The sequence below is a fragment of the Salmo trutta genome, chromosome 1, assembly GCF_901001165.1.
Source record: "Salmo trutta chromosome 1, fSalTru1.1, whole genome shotgun sequence".
Taxonomy (NCBI): domain Eukaryota; kingdom Metazoa; phylum Chordata; class Actinopteri; order Salmoniformes; family Salmonidae; genus Salmo; species Salmo trutta.
Window position 1 is genome coordinate 33,395,759 of NC_042957.1, and position 16,224 is coordinate 33,411,982.

Sequence of the window (16,224 nt, forward strand, 5' to 3'; positions counted from 1 at the left end):
TCCCAGTTTACCTATTTGCTTATGGTCTTGCCTACACCTAGCGAACAGTTTTAATTATATGAGAAAAAAATATTCAATTTTATTTGGAACGGCAAGTCAGACAAAATTAATGAATAAGAATTCGAAGGGCAAAAATTATTACATATTAAAGCATTAGACCTCTCACTAAAGGCTTCAGTCATTCAAAAGCTATACTTAAATCCAAACTAGTTTTCTAACAAATTAGGGTGAGCTTTTCTTACTATGTTCAAGAAAGGCCTTTTTCCCTTTATTTAGATTACAACCTCTCACTTTCAGTTATTTGAAAAGGAAATCATCTCACAAATATCGCTATTTTTAAAACAAGCCATAGAAAATTGGTTGCAATTTCAATTTAATCCACCAGAAAGACAGAACGAATAATACAACAAATATTGTGGTTAAACTCAAATATACTAATTGATTTTAAAACATTGTTTAAAAAGGGTATCTTCGTAAATGATGTCATAAATACGACTGGTGGAGTTATGTCATACATGCAGCTAACTAAAACATATGGAAATGTCTGCTCTACCCAAAATTACATCCAACTAGTTGCAACATTACCTCAAAAATGGAAGAGGAAAGTGGAAGGGGGAGAAAGTAAGGAACTTGTCTGTCGGCCCTGCATTAAAGACCATAATTGTTTAAAGAAAATGTTGATAAATAAAAAGTATCAGTTTCATTTAAAGACCAAAGAAATTACAGCCGTGCCATATCGATTGCAAAATAGTTGGGAAGAGATTTTTGACATACCGATTCCATGGCACATGGTTTATGAACTGATATGCAAAATGATGCTGGATTCAAAACGTAGAATTTTTCCATTTAAATTATTACACAGAATTCTTGCAGCCAACATAATGTTATTTATATGGGGGATACAACCTTCACAGCTCTACAGATTCTGCTGCGAAGAGGCAGAATCATTAGATAATTTGTTTTGGTACTGTCCATATGTAGCTTGTTTTTGGTCACAGGTCCAGGAATTGCTGAAGAATTGCAATATTTACCTGGAGCTAACCGGGCAAATAGCACTACTGGTCTTTCTGAAAAGTCATAGTCAATCGATCAATAATATAATACTTTAAGCAAAAATGTTTATTTTCAATTTACAATCTGTAGAAACCATGAGAATAGAAAGGTTCAGAACTTTTGTGAAACAGCACAGTTGAAAAATATATGGCAAATAGAAATCCAATATGGATGGTGTTAAGAGATAGGTGGGAGGGGTTTAATGGATCTGAAGGTTGGGACTAATAACAAGATAACTAATGTAAAACATACTGTGCTCGTAAAACCAGAATAGAAAGAAGAGTGGAAGGCCCCGGTGCACAACTGAGCAAGTTGACAAATACATTAGTGTCTAGTTTGAGAAACAGACACCTCACAAGTCCTCAACTGGCAGCTTCATTAAATAGTACCAGCAAAACACCAGTCTCAACAGTGAAGAGGCGACTCCGGGATGCTGGCCTTCTAGTCAGAGTTGCAAAGAAAAAGCCATATCTCAGACTGGCCAATAAAAAGAAAAGATTAAGATGGACAAAAGAACACAGACACTGGACAGAGGAAGATTGGAAAGAAAGTGTTATGGACAGACAAATCTAAGTTTGATGTGTTCGGATAACAAAGAAGAACATTCGTGAGACGCAGAAAAAAATGAAAAGATGCTGGAGGAGTGCTTGATGCCATCTGTCAAGCATGGTGGAGGCAATGTGATGGTCTGGGAGTGCTTTGGTGGTGGTAAAGTGGGAGATTTGTACAGGGTATAAGGGATCTTGAAGAAGGAAGGCTATATATCCATTTTGCAACTCCATGCCATACCCAGTGGACAGCGCTTAATTGGAGCAAATTTCCTCCTGCAACAGGACAATGACCCAAAGCACAGGTCCAAATTATGCCAGAACTTTTTAGGGAAGAATCAGTCAGCTTCTATTCTGTCTATAATGGAGTGGCCAGCACAGTCACCGGATCTCAACCCTATTGAGCTGTTGTGGGAGCAGCTTTACCGCATGGTACGTAAGAAGTGCCCATCAAACCAATCCAACTTGTGGCAGGTGCTTCAGGAAGCATGGGGTGAAATCTCTTCAGATTACCTCAACAAATTGACAACTAGAATGCCAAAGGTCTGCAAGGCTGTAATTGCTGCAAATGGAGAATTCTTTGACGAAAGCAAAGTTTGAAGGACACCATTATAATTTTAAATTAAAAATCATTATAACCTTGTCAACGTCTTGACTGTATTTCCTTTTCATTTTGCAACTCATTTCATGTATGTTTTCATGGAAAACAAGGACATTTCTAAGTGACCCATTTACATTTTTACATTTACGTCATTTAGCAGACGCTCTTATCCAGAGCGACTTACAAATTGGTGCATTCACCTTATGATATCCAGTGGAACAACCACTTTACAATAGTACATCTATATCTTTCTTTTTTTTAACAATACATTAATCATATATTATAGCAAGGAAAATATATTTCATTGTAAAAAAATATATATTGCATAAACCAATGCCGTATAAATTAACATGTAGTTGCAGTGTGGAAGTTGGAGAGGAATAATGTAACGATTGCTGTGACCACTGACAACGCTAGAAATATTGTAAATGCAGTTGCACTAGCTGGATTGGGGCCACAGATAGGATGCTTTGCTCACGTTATTAATCTGCATCTCAAAAAGCTATGTCAGTGAATCCAATCTCTCGCCTCCTAGCCAAGACCAAGAAGGTGGTATCCTTCTTTCATAAAAGCACAACTGCTGCTCATGTTTTCAAGACACAACAGGAGATGTTGAAGCTGCCAAACCACAAACTAATCCAGGATGTCCCTGCTAGATGGAATTCAAGCCATGACATGGTTGAGAGATACCTTGAGCAGAAAGTTGTGGTGTATTCTACACTGACTGATCAAGCTTTGAGGAAGAATGTCAAATATATTGTGTCTTTGGCTGAAAATGACATAAGACTAGCAGAGGAAGTTATCAAAGTGTGCAAACCTCTCAAAACAGTCACAACACTGATATGCACTGAGCGCATTCCATCAGTTTCCATGGTCCTGCCTACGAAAACAATGATCCTGAAATCAATGGTGGCATCTGATGAAGATGAACCCACAGTAAAAGGATGTCAAGACTGCTATCAGAGTTAACCTGGAGCCTAGATATGCTGACCCTGATGTCCAAGACTTCTTACACAAGATCACCGCTTTGGACCCCCGGTTCAAATCCCTGCTGCACCTGGATGCTGCTGCTCGTCTGAGAGTCTACAATGAGCTCACAGCAGAGATTGTGACCAATATACAACAGGTAATAATTGTAATTTGTCATAATAGTGTCTGATATATTTCTAACAACAAATTATATTTTTAAGCCACTTCAGAGATAGTAATTTTCATCTAATTTAATTCTACAGGGTCAAGCCCTCTCCAGAGATGACAGACGACAGGGGTTGTCCTCCAGAAAAGAAGTCTGCCATGGCTGAGCTTTTTGAGGAGTTGTTCACGTCCCAGGAGCAGGGAACCAAGTCAAAGATCAAGGTCATAGAGGAGCTGGTGACCTCATACAGGCAAGTGGACTGTATTCCCCTGGATGCTGATCCACTTACATGGTGGAAGACCAAAGAGTTAATATACCCTCATATTGCCATTTTAGCAAGGCGCTACCTGACTGTGCCTGGGACCTCTGTCCCTAGCGAGAGGGTATTCTCCACAGCGGCTGACATTGTCACAGCAAGCCGATCTGTGCTCACTGCAGATAATGTAGATAGACTAATCTTCTTAAAGAAAAACTTGAAAATCTGCTAGTTTTATCTTCTTTTTCTTTTTTTTTCAAGTAACCCATCTCAAGTGGTCCTATTTTGTTTAAGGCACTGCTATGTGACTTAATGTTGATATATGCTGCTGGACTATGCACTCTTGTTGAAGTTCTGTTTTAAATGACTATTTTATTTCATGTTATAAGGCAGACACTGCTGTTTTTTGTTGTCCCTTTGCTACCCATGTTTACTATTATAATAAATGGAAAATCTAAATACAAACTTACATTTATTTTGTCGATGTATCGAAACCGTACCGAACCGTGACACCACTGTACCGTACCGAACTGTGAGTTTTGTGAACTGTTTCACAAAAAAAAAATATGGGAGATTGGAAGTGATGCAGACAATTACATTGATGGAAGCTACAATCTATCTGCAATATTAATGGTGGTCTACCCCCTAAGTCTTATAAACATTTTTTTTTAAAGATTGCAGGGTGGATGGCATGCTCGTTGTTGTTTTAATGTTACTCAGCCCTTCTCCGACCCAACAATGATTCATTACTGTGCCACTATGTGAAATTTAACCTTGACGTTCAGTTGTAGGGGAGAAAAATGCACTGACTTCCATTCCATCACCATGGCATGAAGATGGGTACCCCATTTTACCTTTTGTCTCTCCGGCGAGTGCAACGCTAGTCATCAGGTACAGTAGTTAATCCCTCCTTCCGCTTGACATCTCCTGTGGAGCCTGTTTTATTAGGAGATCTATGTGGTTTCATCTCCGCAGGCCTTCCAGACCAAGGCTTTGTGAATCCTGCGTTAACAGGTTTAGCATGAAAGCCGGGGCTGCTGGGCTGCGGCCCCCTCTCTGTAGCTTCCAAGCAACCATAGCTCCAAGTATACAGTATCAGTTCTCTTTTTGACGAGTAGTATGGAGCTGCGGATCAGAGTATTGTTTCTTCATCCTATGTAAAGCATTCTCAATGAATTTGGTGATGTTTTTAGCTCCTCTATGGAGGTGGGTGCGTCGGTGGAGATCTCCCTTGGCTCATCTCTCCTCCACCTCGTGTTCACCTCTCCCTGTCTCCCTCTTTCAATCTCTCTCTGATGGCTTGCAGATGCAGTGGAGGTGGTGGGTGTACTATGGTGTCAAATAACTGAAAGGGAACTCCAGATAGACCGGTGTGCCTCCTACATAGAGTTGCATCATAAAGACAACAGCAGTTATTTTTTGTCTGGCTGGAAGCAGAATTATTTTATTCTTTATATGGAAGTAGAACTTCAGTATGGAACCGGAATGACTCACTATTATTCCATTCCAGGTTGCCCTGATGCTTATCTTTAGTGGTAATAGTCACTGTCAAGTACTGTCTCTGGTTATCTACTGCCAGCTGAAGGAACCATTACCACTACTTGATCTAATTTTCCAACTGTGGCAATTGGCAGGTCTTCACCACCGAGCAGCCATTCTGATAGAGGCTTATTTCATTATTTACCCCTAACGCATTCATTGCATCTTAACAGTGTTTGACGTTAGAGAATTTGACTCCGAAATCAATTGCGCCTCACGATAAAGACATCTGTCTGGTGCAGGTCTGTTGTGTGTTTAGCTCCATTGTGATGAAGCATTGTTTCTAAGTAATCAGCGGATACCTCACATTTCCTACGTGTTGACTGTGCCTCGGCTTAGGCAGCTTGTTGACAGTCTCCTAATCTCACCTTTCCTTTCATCTGTGTTGTTCCATGTCATTTCAGCAAGCCATGACACCCACCCTCTCAGATTGTTCTGAAATCGTTTCTGTAGTTAGAAACGAGTAAGATTAGCACACCTGCAACATTATTTTGTTGAAATATAATTTGATTTGAGAAATTAAGGTAATTGATTGCACCCAAATTGGCATTTTTTAAGTTATAGGATTCATATAATATTCAATAAAAATAGTACATAACATCTGATTTGGACATGCTTTTTTTTTTTACAATGAGTAAGACATGAGTATTCCAAAGAAATGGTTAAAAGCCACCAACCGACTCCCCCTTGCCAATCCCAACCCAACAATGAATATACAATATCGGTTCACTATGTTTGACAAGTAATATGGAGCTGTGGCTTGGGGTATTGTTTCTTCATCTTATGTAATGCATTCTCGGTGAACTTTGTTATTTTTTTTTTCTTGTCAGAAATTAGTCATTGAAGTTCGGTTTATGTCCCATCCTGATCCTACATCCTTATATGACCACGTTCTGACCACTAGATGGTGCTGTTCATGCTATTAGGTGATTTATAATTTTTTAATCACCCACATTAGAACATTTAATTTTGGTTTCCTTAGCCTGTAAGCAGTCTATGGAAAAGGTATGACAGCAACCCATGTTTTGGTTATGTTTACCTGGCCACTGTTTCAAATGCTAACATTTTACATTTTTTACATTTTAGTCATTTAGCAGACCCTCTTATCCAGAGCGACTTACAGTAGTGAATGCATACGTTAAATTGTTTTATTCATTTTTAATTCCGTACTGGTCCCCCGTGGGAATCGAACCCACAACCCTGGCGTTGCAAACACCATGCTCTACCAACTGAGCCACACGGGACCGTTGTAACATTTGTTGCACAAATCCAATGTAAGTCAATGGTACCTTCGAAACAGTGGCCAGGTAAACAAAATCAAAGCATGGGTTGCTGTCGTACCTTGTCCATAGACTGCTTACAGGCTAAGGAAACCAATATGTAATTTGGGTGAACTATCCCTTTAACATTGAGGGGGTGGGGGGATTAACTAATAGCAGGAACAGCACCCTGTAGTGGTCAGAACCTGGTGATGTAGGATGGGGCATAAACCTAACAACTTCAATGGCTTTCTCTGAACAGGGGAAAAAACATCACCAAATTCATTGAGAATTCTTTACATAGGATGAAGAAACAATACTCTGATCCGCAGCTCCATACTACTCCTCGAACTGATACTGTGTACTTGTTGATGGGTTGGGATTGACGTGTGGGGTACGTGTGTGGCTTTTGACCCTTTCTTTGGAATCCTCATGTCTTACTCATTGTTCGATTTTTGGGGGGGGATCCAAATCAGATGTTGTGTACTATATTTATTTAATATTATATGAATCCTATAATTTAAAATGGCCAATTTGGGTGCAATCAATGAACTTAGTTTCTCAGAAATAAAATTATATTTAAACAAAATAATGTTGCAGGAATGCTAATGTTATCTGTTTCTAACTACAGAAATGATTTCAGAACAATCTGAGATGGTGGGTGTCTCAATCCTCTTGTGCTTTTTGAGGTGGAACGACTTCTCTCCTTTCTTCTCATTCCCCCTCCTGACTTCAGAGTGCAGAAGCACCATCTGAAGTACCTCTGTCTCCTAGCTACAGGCTCTTGTACCATGCACACAGCCTAATCCTCAAACTTAAATGTCAGATTCTGACAATACAGAGAGAGAAAGCCTCTTCATTCTCCATGATTAGTTATGATGACTAAGTGTCACTGACTCCAGTCACTCAGCAAGTATGATACAATAACTGGTGATGACAGTTCTATATGAATATGATGATTGTTGTTCTGTTCCTGCCTTGTATAATGCTGTTTGTATTTCAGTTTCGTCTCCTCTCCCTCCTAGTGGATATGATACCTTAACCTGCCTTCTGGCTAATGCAGGACTATACTTATAGAGGTGCAATGGCATTTCTTGTCCGTTATCCCGTTTACCACTCGTGTTATAGCACTTATGGCACATGGAGAAAAATCACTCCTGGCTAATTGTTTGTAAACCATTGAGATTGTAAATCTATGGATAAGAAAGAGGGACAAGAAGGACTCTATCACCTTCCTTTGTTGTTCATCTCTTGGTCGTTTTCATGACTTACGTTGGCATTAATTCACGCTCTGGTTCTTGTAAAGAGACTGCAATGTGACATTTGGAGATATTTTAGCAGCCACGTTGCATTGCTACCACCACCTGTGGTGACATTTTGAAATGTGTCACGCATTTTCGACTGTTTACAGCATTTGTTCTGTGTTTGAGTAAAATGCTGTTTGCATAGATAATGAGTATATGATGAGCTGCCATGGCAATGAAATTGAACGCTTTAATTTATATTTCACTGTTATTTATGGACATGTAAATGTAGTTGTTTGTTCACTACAATGGTAGTGTTTGCATGCAGGGTACTTTGTCTGTCTGACTTGTCTGAAAGAATCAATCAGTGGTGGAAGAAGTACCCAATTTTCATACTTAAGTAAAGATACCTTAATAGAAAAGTAAAAATGAAAGTCACCCAGTAAAATACTACTTGGATAAAAGTCAAAGCGTGTTTGGTTTTACTTATACTTAAGTATCAAAAGTAAATGTAATTGCTAAAATATACTTAAGTATCAATATTATAAGTGTTAAATACTTTAAAAAAAAATCTATATATTAAGCAAACCAGACGGCACCATTTCATTTGGTTAGTTATTTATTTTTTACGGATAGCCAGGGGCTGTCTCCAACACTCAAAACATCATTTACATATTAAGCATGTGTGTTTAGTAAGTCTGCCAGATCAGAGGCAGTAGAGCTGACCAGGGTTGTTCTCTTGATAAGTGTGTGAATTGGAAAATTTTTGTCCTTCTACATAAGTGCTTTACACCACTGGAAAGATGATTGAATGAACTGAACTGTGAGTTGTTTATTTGTACTTTGAGGCTGCTGTACAGTGCCCATATTAATAGCAGATTGGCATTTATTGGGATGACTCATGTACTGCAGGCAGCTCTGTAGGGTAGTCACTAGCTGGCACAAGTCATAAAATCTTATTTTAAACCTAAACCTAACTTTAAGCCGAACATTAACCACACTGCTAACCTTATGCCTAACTTTAAATTAAGTCCGAAAAGCACATTTTTGTTTACATACATTTTTACGATATATAGCACATTTTTACTTTGCCACTGGCCCATCTAGTAGAAATCGCTCTGCCTCCAGGATAAGATTCATCCCAATAAACTGCATATTCATATTAATACCCGCTCCCTGATGCCCCTATGCCTAGCTTTGGGCTGTATCTGTCTCTCCCATCTGGCATCTGTCTGTGCCTCTGTTGAACAGCCTGGCTGGCTGCTTGCGTCCCTCCCTTCCTCCTCTAGGCTTTTTACCACAGGGCCCCTGCTTGCTGCTACCTCCTCGCATCAGGGCCAACATCACTAATAATAATACAGCCAGCCTGCACGTTGCCACAGGCTGCTCCAACTCCGCTCTTTTATATTAGCCAACACAGTGAAACAGCTGATTGTGGATCTTCTACAGATGCACCTTTGAGAGCCTTCTGTCGAGCAGCATCACCGCCTGGTAAGGCAACTGCACCACGATCAACCTCATGGCTCTCCAGAGGTTGGTGTGGTCAGCCCAACGCATCACCGGTGGCACACTGCCTGACCTCCAGGACATTTACAGCACTCTGTCCAAGGAAGGCCAAGAAGATCATTAAGGACCTCAGCCACCCGAGCACAGGCTGTTCACTCTGCTACCATCTAGCAGACAGAGACCGAAAGACTGTGAAACAGTTTTTATCACCAGGCCATCAGACTGTTGAACAGCCATCACTAGCCGGCTATCTACCCGGTACTCAACCCTGCACCTTGAGGCTGATGCCTAATGTAATAGTCATTGAATGCTGGTCACCTCATATTCTGTTTACCGTAATTTCCGGACTATTAAGCGCACCTGAATATAAGCCGCACCCATTGAATTTTAAAAAAAATATTATTTTGAACATAAATAAGCAGCACATGTCTATAAGCCGCAGGTGCCTACTGGTACATTGAAACAAATGAACTTTACACAGGCTTTAACGAAACACGGCTTGTAACAAAAATAAATGGGCTTTAACGAAGCACGGCTTGTAACAAAAATAAATAGGCTTTAACGAAACACGGCTTGTAACAAAAAATAAATAGGCTTTAACGAAACATGGCTTGTAACAAAAATAAATAGGCTTTAACGAAACACGGCTTGTAACAAAAATAAATAGGCTTTAACGAAACACGGCTTGTAACAAAAATAAAAAATTAGCAGTAAACGGTAGCCTACCAAGAAAGTCATTGGTCACCATCTTCCTCCTCCTGTGCACTGAAACCATCTCCTTCGGTGTCGGAGTTGAATAGCCTCAGAATTGCTTCATCCGATATTGGATCGTTTTCATTGTCGCTCTTGTCACTTTCATCTGGAGGCAAATCCCCTGCTGAGCCCTCTTCAACATGCAGCAGTCCAGCCTTTTGAAACCCGTTGATGATAGTGGATTTTTTGACAATGCTCCATGCTGTCAGGACCCACTGGCAGACTTGACCATAAGTTGCTCTTCGCATGCGGCCCGTTTTAGTGAAGGCTTTCTCCCCACTTGTCATCCAAGCCTCCCGCTGAACACGGAGCGCCACCTTAAATGCACGATTTACACTGATGTCGAGTGGCTGCAAATATTTTGTTGTACCCCCAGGAATCAGGGTGACACAATGACTACCGTAATCAGAATGATGGGAAGTTTGAGAGCGCTCGATTTAATCTAAACAGTAAACTAAAAAGATGTTTGACCTTAACCCGTTCGGCAATTTCATTGGTCTAATGAAAGCTTCATGCTGCCAAAAAACTGAGCACGTCACAAAATTGAAGCGGGAAAAATCCATATATTAGCCGCATCATTGTTTAAGCCGCGACGTTCAAAGCGTGGGAAAAAAGTTGCGGCTTATAGTCCGGAAATTACGGTATATACTGTTGTTTACTCACTGTGTATGTATATACTGTATTCTCAAACAAAGCTCATCCTAATATTCAGTGCATTCGGAAAGTATTCAGACCCCTTGACTTTTTCCGGATTTTGTTAAGGTATAGTCTTATTTTAAATTTTATTCAATTGCTGTTTTTTTCTCATCAATTTACACACAATACCCGATAATGACAAAGTAAAAACAGGTTTTTATAATTTTGTTCTAATTTATTAAAAATAAAACCATGAAATATCACATTTACATAAGTATTCAGACCCTTTGTTGAAGCACCGTTAGCAGTGATTAGAGCCTTGAGTCTTCTTGGGTATGACACTACAAGCTTGGCATACGTGTATTTGGGGAGTTTCTCCCATTCGTCTCTGCAGATCCTCTCAAGCTCTGTCAGGTTGGATGGGGAGCGTTTCTGCACCGCTATTTTCAGGCCTCTCCAGAGATGTTAGATCGAGTTCAAGTCCGGGCTCTGGCTGGGCCACTCAAGGACATTCAGAGACTTGTCCCGAAGCCACTCCTGTGTTGTCGTGGCAGTGTGCTTAGGGTCGTTGTCCTGTTGGAAGGTGAACCTTCGCCCCAGTATGAGGTGCTGAGCGCTCTGGAGAAGGTTTTCATAAAGAATCTCTCTGCACTTTGCTCCGTTCATCTTTGCCTCGATCCTGACTAGTCTCCCAGTCCCTGCCGCTGAAAACATCCCTACATCATGATGCTGCTACCTCCATGCTTCATCGTAGGGATGGTGCCAGGTTTCCTCCAGATGTGGCGCTTGGCATTTAGGCCAAATATTTTAATCTTGGTTTCATCAGACCAGAGAATCTTGTTTCTCATGGTCTGAGCGTCATTTAGATGCTTTTTTGGCAAGTCCAAGGGTGCTGTCATGTGCCTTTTACTGAGGAGTGGCTTCCATCTGGCCACTCTGCCATAAAGGCCTGATTTTGGTTGAGTGCTGCAGAGATGGTTGTCCTTCTGGAAGGTTCTCCCATCTCCAAAGATGAACTCTGGAGCTCTGTCAGAGTGACCATTGGGTTCTTGGTCACCTCCCTGACCAAGGCCCTTCTCCCCCGATTGCTCGTTTGGCCGGGCAGCCAGCTCTAGGAAGAATCTTGGTGTTTCCAAATTTCTTCCATATAACAATGATGGAAGCCACTGTGTTGTTGGGGACCTTCAATGCTGCACAATTTTTTTGGTACCATTCTCCAAATCTGTCTCGGAGCTCGACGGACAATTCCTTCGACCTCATAGCTTGGTTTTTGCTCTGGCATGTGCTGTCAACTGTGGGGCCTTATATAGACAGGTGTGTGCCTTTCCCAAATCATGTCCAATCAATTGAATTTACAACAGGTAGACTCCGATCAAGTTGTAGAAACATTTCAAGGGTGATTCATGAAAACAGGATGTACCTCAGTTCAATTTTGAATCTCAAAGCAAAGGGTCTGAAAACGTATGTAAATAAGTTATTTCTTTTCTTCTTTTTTTTGCCAAAAAATTCTAAAAACCTGTTTTTGCTTTGTAATTATGGAGTATTGTGTGTATCATAAGGCTGTAACACAACAATATGTGGAATAAGTCAAGGAGTTTGAATCATTTCTGAAGGCACTGTATCTACTTTGGATTGTGATTTCTTGTTTTTATTTTCTATTTGTTGCTAGCCATTCTACTGCACTGTTGGAGCTAGTAACGAAAGCATTTCGCTTCACCTGCTTTAACACATGCAAACCTGTGTCGAGACCAAAACTTTTATTTTATTTAAAATGTTCTACAATCACGACTTTCAGTGTGAGACTTAGCAGTATTGTGCAGACTTGGGCTTTGTTGTCAGCCAGTGTCACTTCCGTACTTAGATTCATCCCCACAGTGTTTGATTCAACATGCACAGGGTACTTCTCATCCTCAGGATACAAAGCCTTTTAGTGCATATTCCCCACTGCACGATTCCTTTTGAGTTTAGGCTATATGCTTACTCTATAATGTAAGTCATGGTCATATTAGTACTTCAAGGTAAATCTTACATTCTTACTTAGTCCTCTTTGTTCCTGGAGGAACATAGGGTCTGTACTGAAGATTTCCAATGCTGTCAATCAAATTCTGTTGTGACCATAAATCTTAAACTAAACTCTCTGGCCCTGAGCTTTAACGTCTAACTTATACCACTCTAAATGTTCTGCTCTTTGCTGCTCTTCATTTGAAGACCATATTCAGCTAGCTGATTATGTAGTAAAGCTTAATCTCAGATTAATATAGTTTTTACAGTAGCCTATCTAAGTCTCCTCTCCTGGGGATCCCTCAGCCAATATGGTACTGTAGATTGTCTTTCGCTGAACATCTGTCATCCTTAATCGAGGAGCTGAACAAGCCTCTCTTTTCCTGCCATCATGAGCCTAATTATTCATGTAGTCTGTGCTATTTCGGTCATTAACCTAAGCCTAAACTGTCAAATGGTGTGCAACTGTGCATTGATGTTTCCAACTTGATTGATGCGAGATCAATCACTGAGATGAGTGCTTGATACTGATACAGTAACACGATAGACAATACATTGTGTGTTACTGTATATTGATCGATTGGTGGGTGGAAAAGATGGCCTCCAGCATAGTTCTACAAGGATTGCTTTTCTGCGTTATAATAGAAACCATGACTTCGTCCCAAATGGCACCCTATTCCCTACATAGTGCACTACTTTTGACAAGATGGCCTATAGGGCTATGGTCAAAAGTAGTGCACTATGTAGGGAATAGGGTGCCTTTTAGGATGTAATCCATGGTTATTATGTGTGAGTTTATAGGAGGATATTATTTCCATTCCTTGCTGTACAGTAACTGTCTGTCTGTCCTGTTGCTGATGATATCTCCTGTTGTGTTTTTCCAGCTCCTGGAAGGCAGCTTCACGTCCCAGGTCAGCCATGAAGTTGACGGCCTTATCTTCCAGCCGTGCGGGGTGAGTCTGTCTTAAACACTGTTATTTGTGTCAAAGCACCGGGCTATCTCTACAGGCTAATTGCACAGCAGCACCAAGTTTTCATCGACCTCCCTCTAATAATAAGGCAGCGGGGTAGGACTCCGCCTCGGGTTTCTGGAGAAGGTTATTTGTTGGGCTCACTCTTTGTCAGTCACCTCTACCTGGCCTCCTGTCACTGTGAAGGAAGGGATGCCCAAAACTGCACTCACACAGTCCACAGGTCAGATATGTGTGGAACAGCCACTGTCAGCACTATAGAAAAGGGTCAAGGTAGGAAGGCCATCTCTGCTTTGTGTTGGAGGGAAAAAGCCTTCTCTACCAACACTACTCTTACAATGTTATGATGATATTATTACAGCAGCGGTCCCGGGGAAGATTACCCTTATATGGTGAATGAATCGTGGTCTTACATCCTCTGCCTCCCTCAAGGAGGCACAGTGTCCCCTATTTGGATAGTTTGCAGAGACGTGTTTTTCTCTGGAGAGATACAACATGGCTCTGTACATAGTAAATGAATTAGCACAACATCACCTCAGATAACCGATAGTGTCTGCACAGCGTAACGGAAAGGGGTGGCATTTAGAGAGAGATACGTGGTAGAGGTAAGTAGAATCAGAAGTGGTGTGCAGCTGTGCACACCTGCAGACGTTCAGATTGATTGGGCGCAGGGAGGCAGAGTGTTTTACATACAAGTTGCTATTCCGATCTGACTCAACGTCTTCTCTCCGATGCACGTTGTGCGACGTGCATCAACCCCGTCTCTTCCAAATACCGTTGGAGTACTACCTTCACAAATTCTCTAGTTTGGCGCCACAGGTGTTAGACATTCTTTTCATAAAAAATATATTTTACTCAGTCTGTGCATTAGTTAGCTGCTACGGTAGGTGTCAAACAAACTATCACGCAGTGTCTATGTATTTAACTAGTTCTTCCTTTCTTGTGTTGAGGGCTGTTTTGCCCTGACCTCCTCTCTGTGTTCTCATTTATTTGCCATCAGGAGCCTTGTCTTCTTCCTTATGTCTGTGTGTTACAATATTGATTTCATATCCCTGCTCCAGCTGTAAATCATTGAGTAGCAACAAGAAAGTGATTGATCATCACTGAAATAGCCAAACCAGGAGATGGGACTATTTGACAAAGACAACGGATCAATAGACAGGCATAGAAGGGAAGTAAAATTCATAGAACCTTTCCCCTAACTAGGAAATGAAGGTAGATTTGGACTCAACCTAAAAATTCAACCTGTTTGCCTATATCCCTTGAGATGAATGTTCATTCGATCAGTCGTTAGTTCACAGGTGAAATATGGTGAAATATTTATATTCCTTCTTTGGGCCGGAGAGAAAGCTTGTCCAGCCGTACACCTGCTAGAAGAAAACAGCTTTTCAAATCCTGTTGTCATTTCCCTATGGGCAAAACAATGGCCATGGCTTTTTCTTATGATCCAAGTTGTCAGATTGGATTCTCACTCAAGTGACTGTGCATCAAGGAATCAAGTTTTGCCTCGATAATAGCACTAGCCATTTAAGTCAGTCCATTTTGTCTGAAAGCAGCAGCAGCCTGAGATCACTCACCTGGGTTAATTCAGAACTTTCCCCCAGCGTCTACAACTCATTATTTTGTTTTGCATCCCCCCCTCCTCGCCGTGAACAGTTTTGGTTTTGCGTCGCTCTGTAATTTTAGAAATAATAATAGGAGAATATGAAAAGCTCAGTAGCTGTCAGGTAGCAGGAGCCAGTTTCCTGGGTGTGCTGGGCTGGGAATGATTAGGCTGCAGAGTGCAGGTTTGGCGCGGCTGCAGCAGCCCCGCACTCCACCGGAACACACAGAGTGGCTGGTTCTCCGATGTGAATAGGCGTCTCTTTCAGGGGAGCTAATTGATGTGTCGTTTTATGTTATTAATATCACAGTGGTAATTTCCTGTTCCCCCATTATAGCCGGGTACTTTGGGTGCTCCCAAATGTCACCCTATTTCCATTATAGTGCACTACCTTTGACCAGGGCGCATAGGAATCAAAAGTAGTCCACTATATAGGCCGCTATTTGTTACGCAGCCACTGTGTTTGCCACTTTCCCACTTTGTTCTTACCCTTCTTGTCCTCCCTCAACAATTCCATTGATCGATGATCGTCGCATATTTTTTGAACAGTTCTGGCTTGGAAATCCTTTCTTTTTCTCAGAAGCCCTTTTATGATTGGTTTCGGAGCATAAGCCCCACTTTAGGAGTAAATAGGGGCTGTGTGGAAAATACTAATTACGGTCAATTTTTGGTGTATATCTTTTTGCTATTAAAGTCAGGAGTGTACATTGTGATAATTTATGGCTGTATTCATAAAAAACACGTTAGCAACATTAGGTACTGTGCTGAGATAGCCCTCGGGCACAATATGTTCCCCATTTAAATAAACATAGAATAAAGAATATGTTTGGGAGCCATCATTGACTTTTCGTCTGTAGAAATAGCCTAGCCCTGCCTAGCTCCCACAATGAGGTTGTGTCCCAAATCGCACCCTATTCCTCACATAGTGCAGTAGTTTTGACCTGAGCCGTATGGGCCCTCTTTAAAAGTAGCTCACTATGTAGGGAATAGTGTGCCTTTTGGAACACAGCCTAAGCCTCTGTCTGCATACCCAATGTTTGTGATGTTTGTATTGAGGTAGACTAGCTGAGGGTCAGAAGGCCCTCTGTGACTGATGGGTGCACCTGAGAAATTCTCAGC

The 16,224-nt window shown here is 41.1% G+C and overlaps 1 protein-coding gene across 1 annotated transcript in view; it reads left to right on the plus strand.

The window, feature by feature from the left end:
• Positions 1-16,224, plus strand: part of rngtt (RNA guanylyltransferase and 5'-phosphatase) — a 149,594-nt gene that overhangs the window by 84,698 nt on the left and 48,672 nt on the right. The window contains exon 13 of the mRNA XM_029754085.1: positions 13,416-13,484. Coding sequence (XP_029609945.1) covers positions 13,416-13,484 — 69 coding nt within the window. The remainder of the gene's footprint in view (positions 1-13,415; positions 13,485-16,224) is intronic.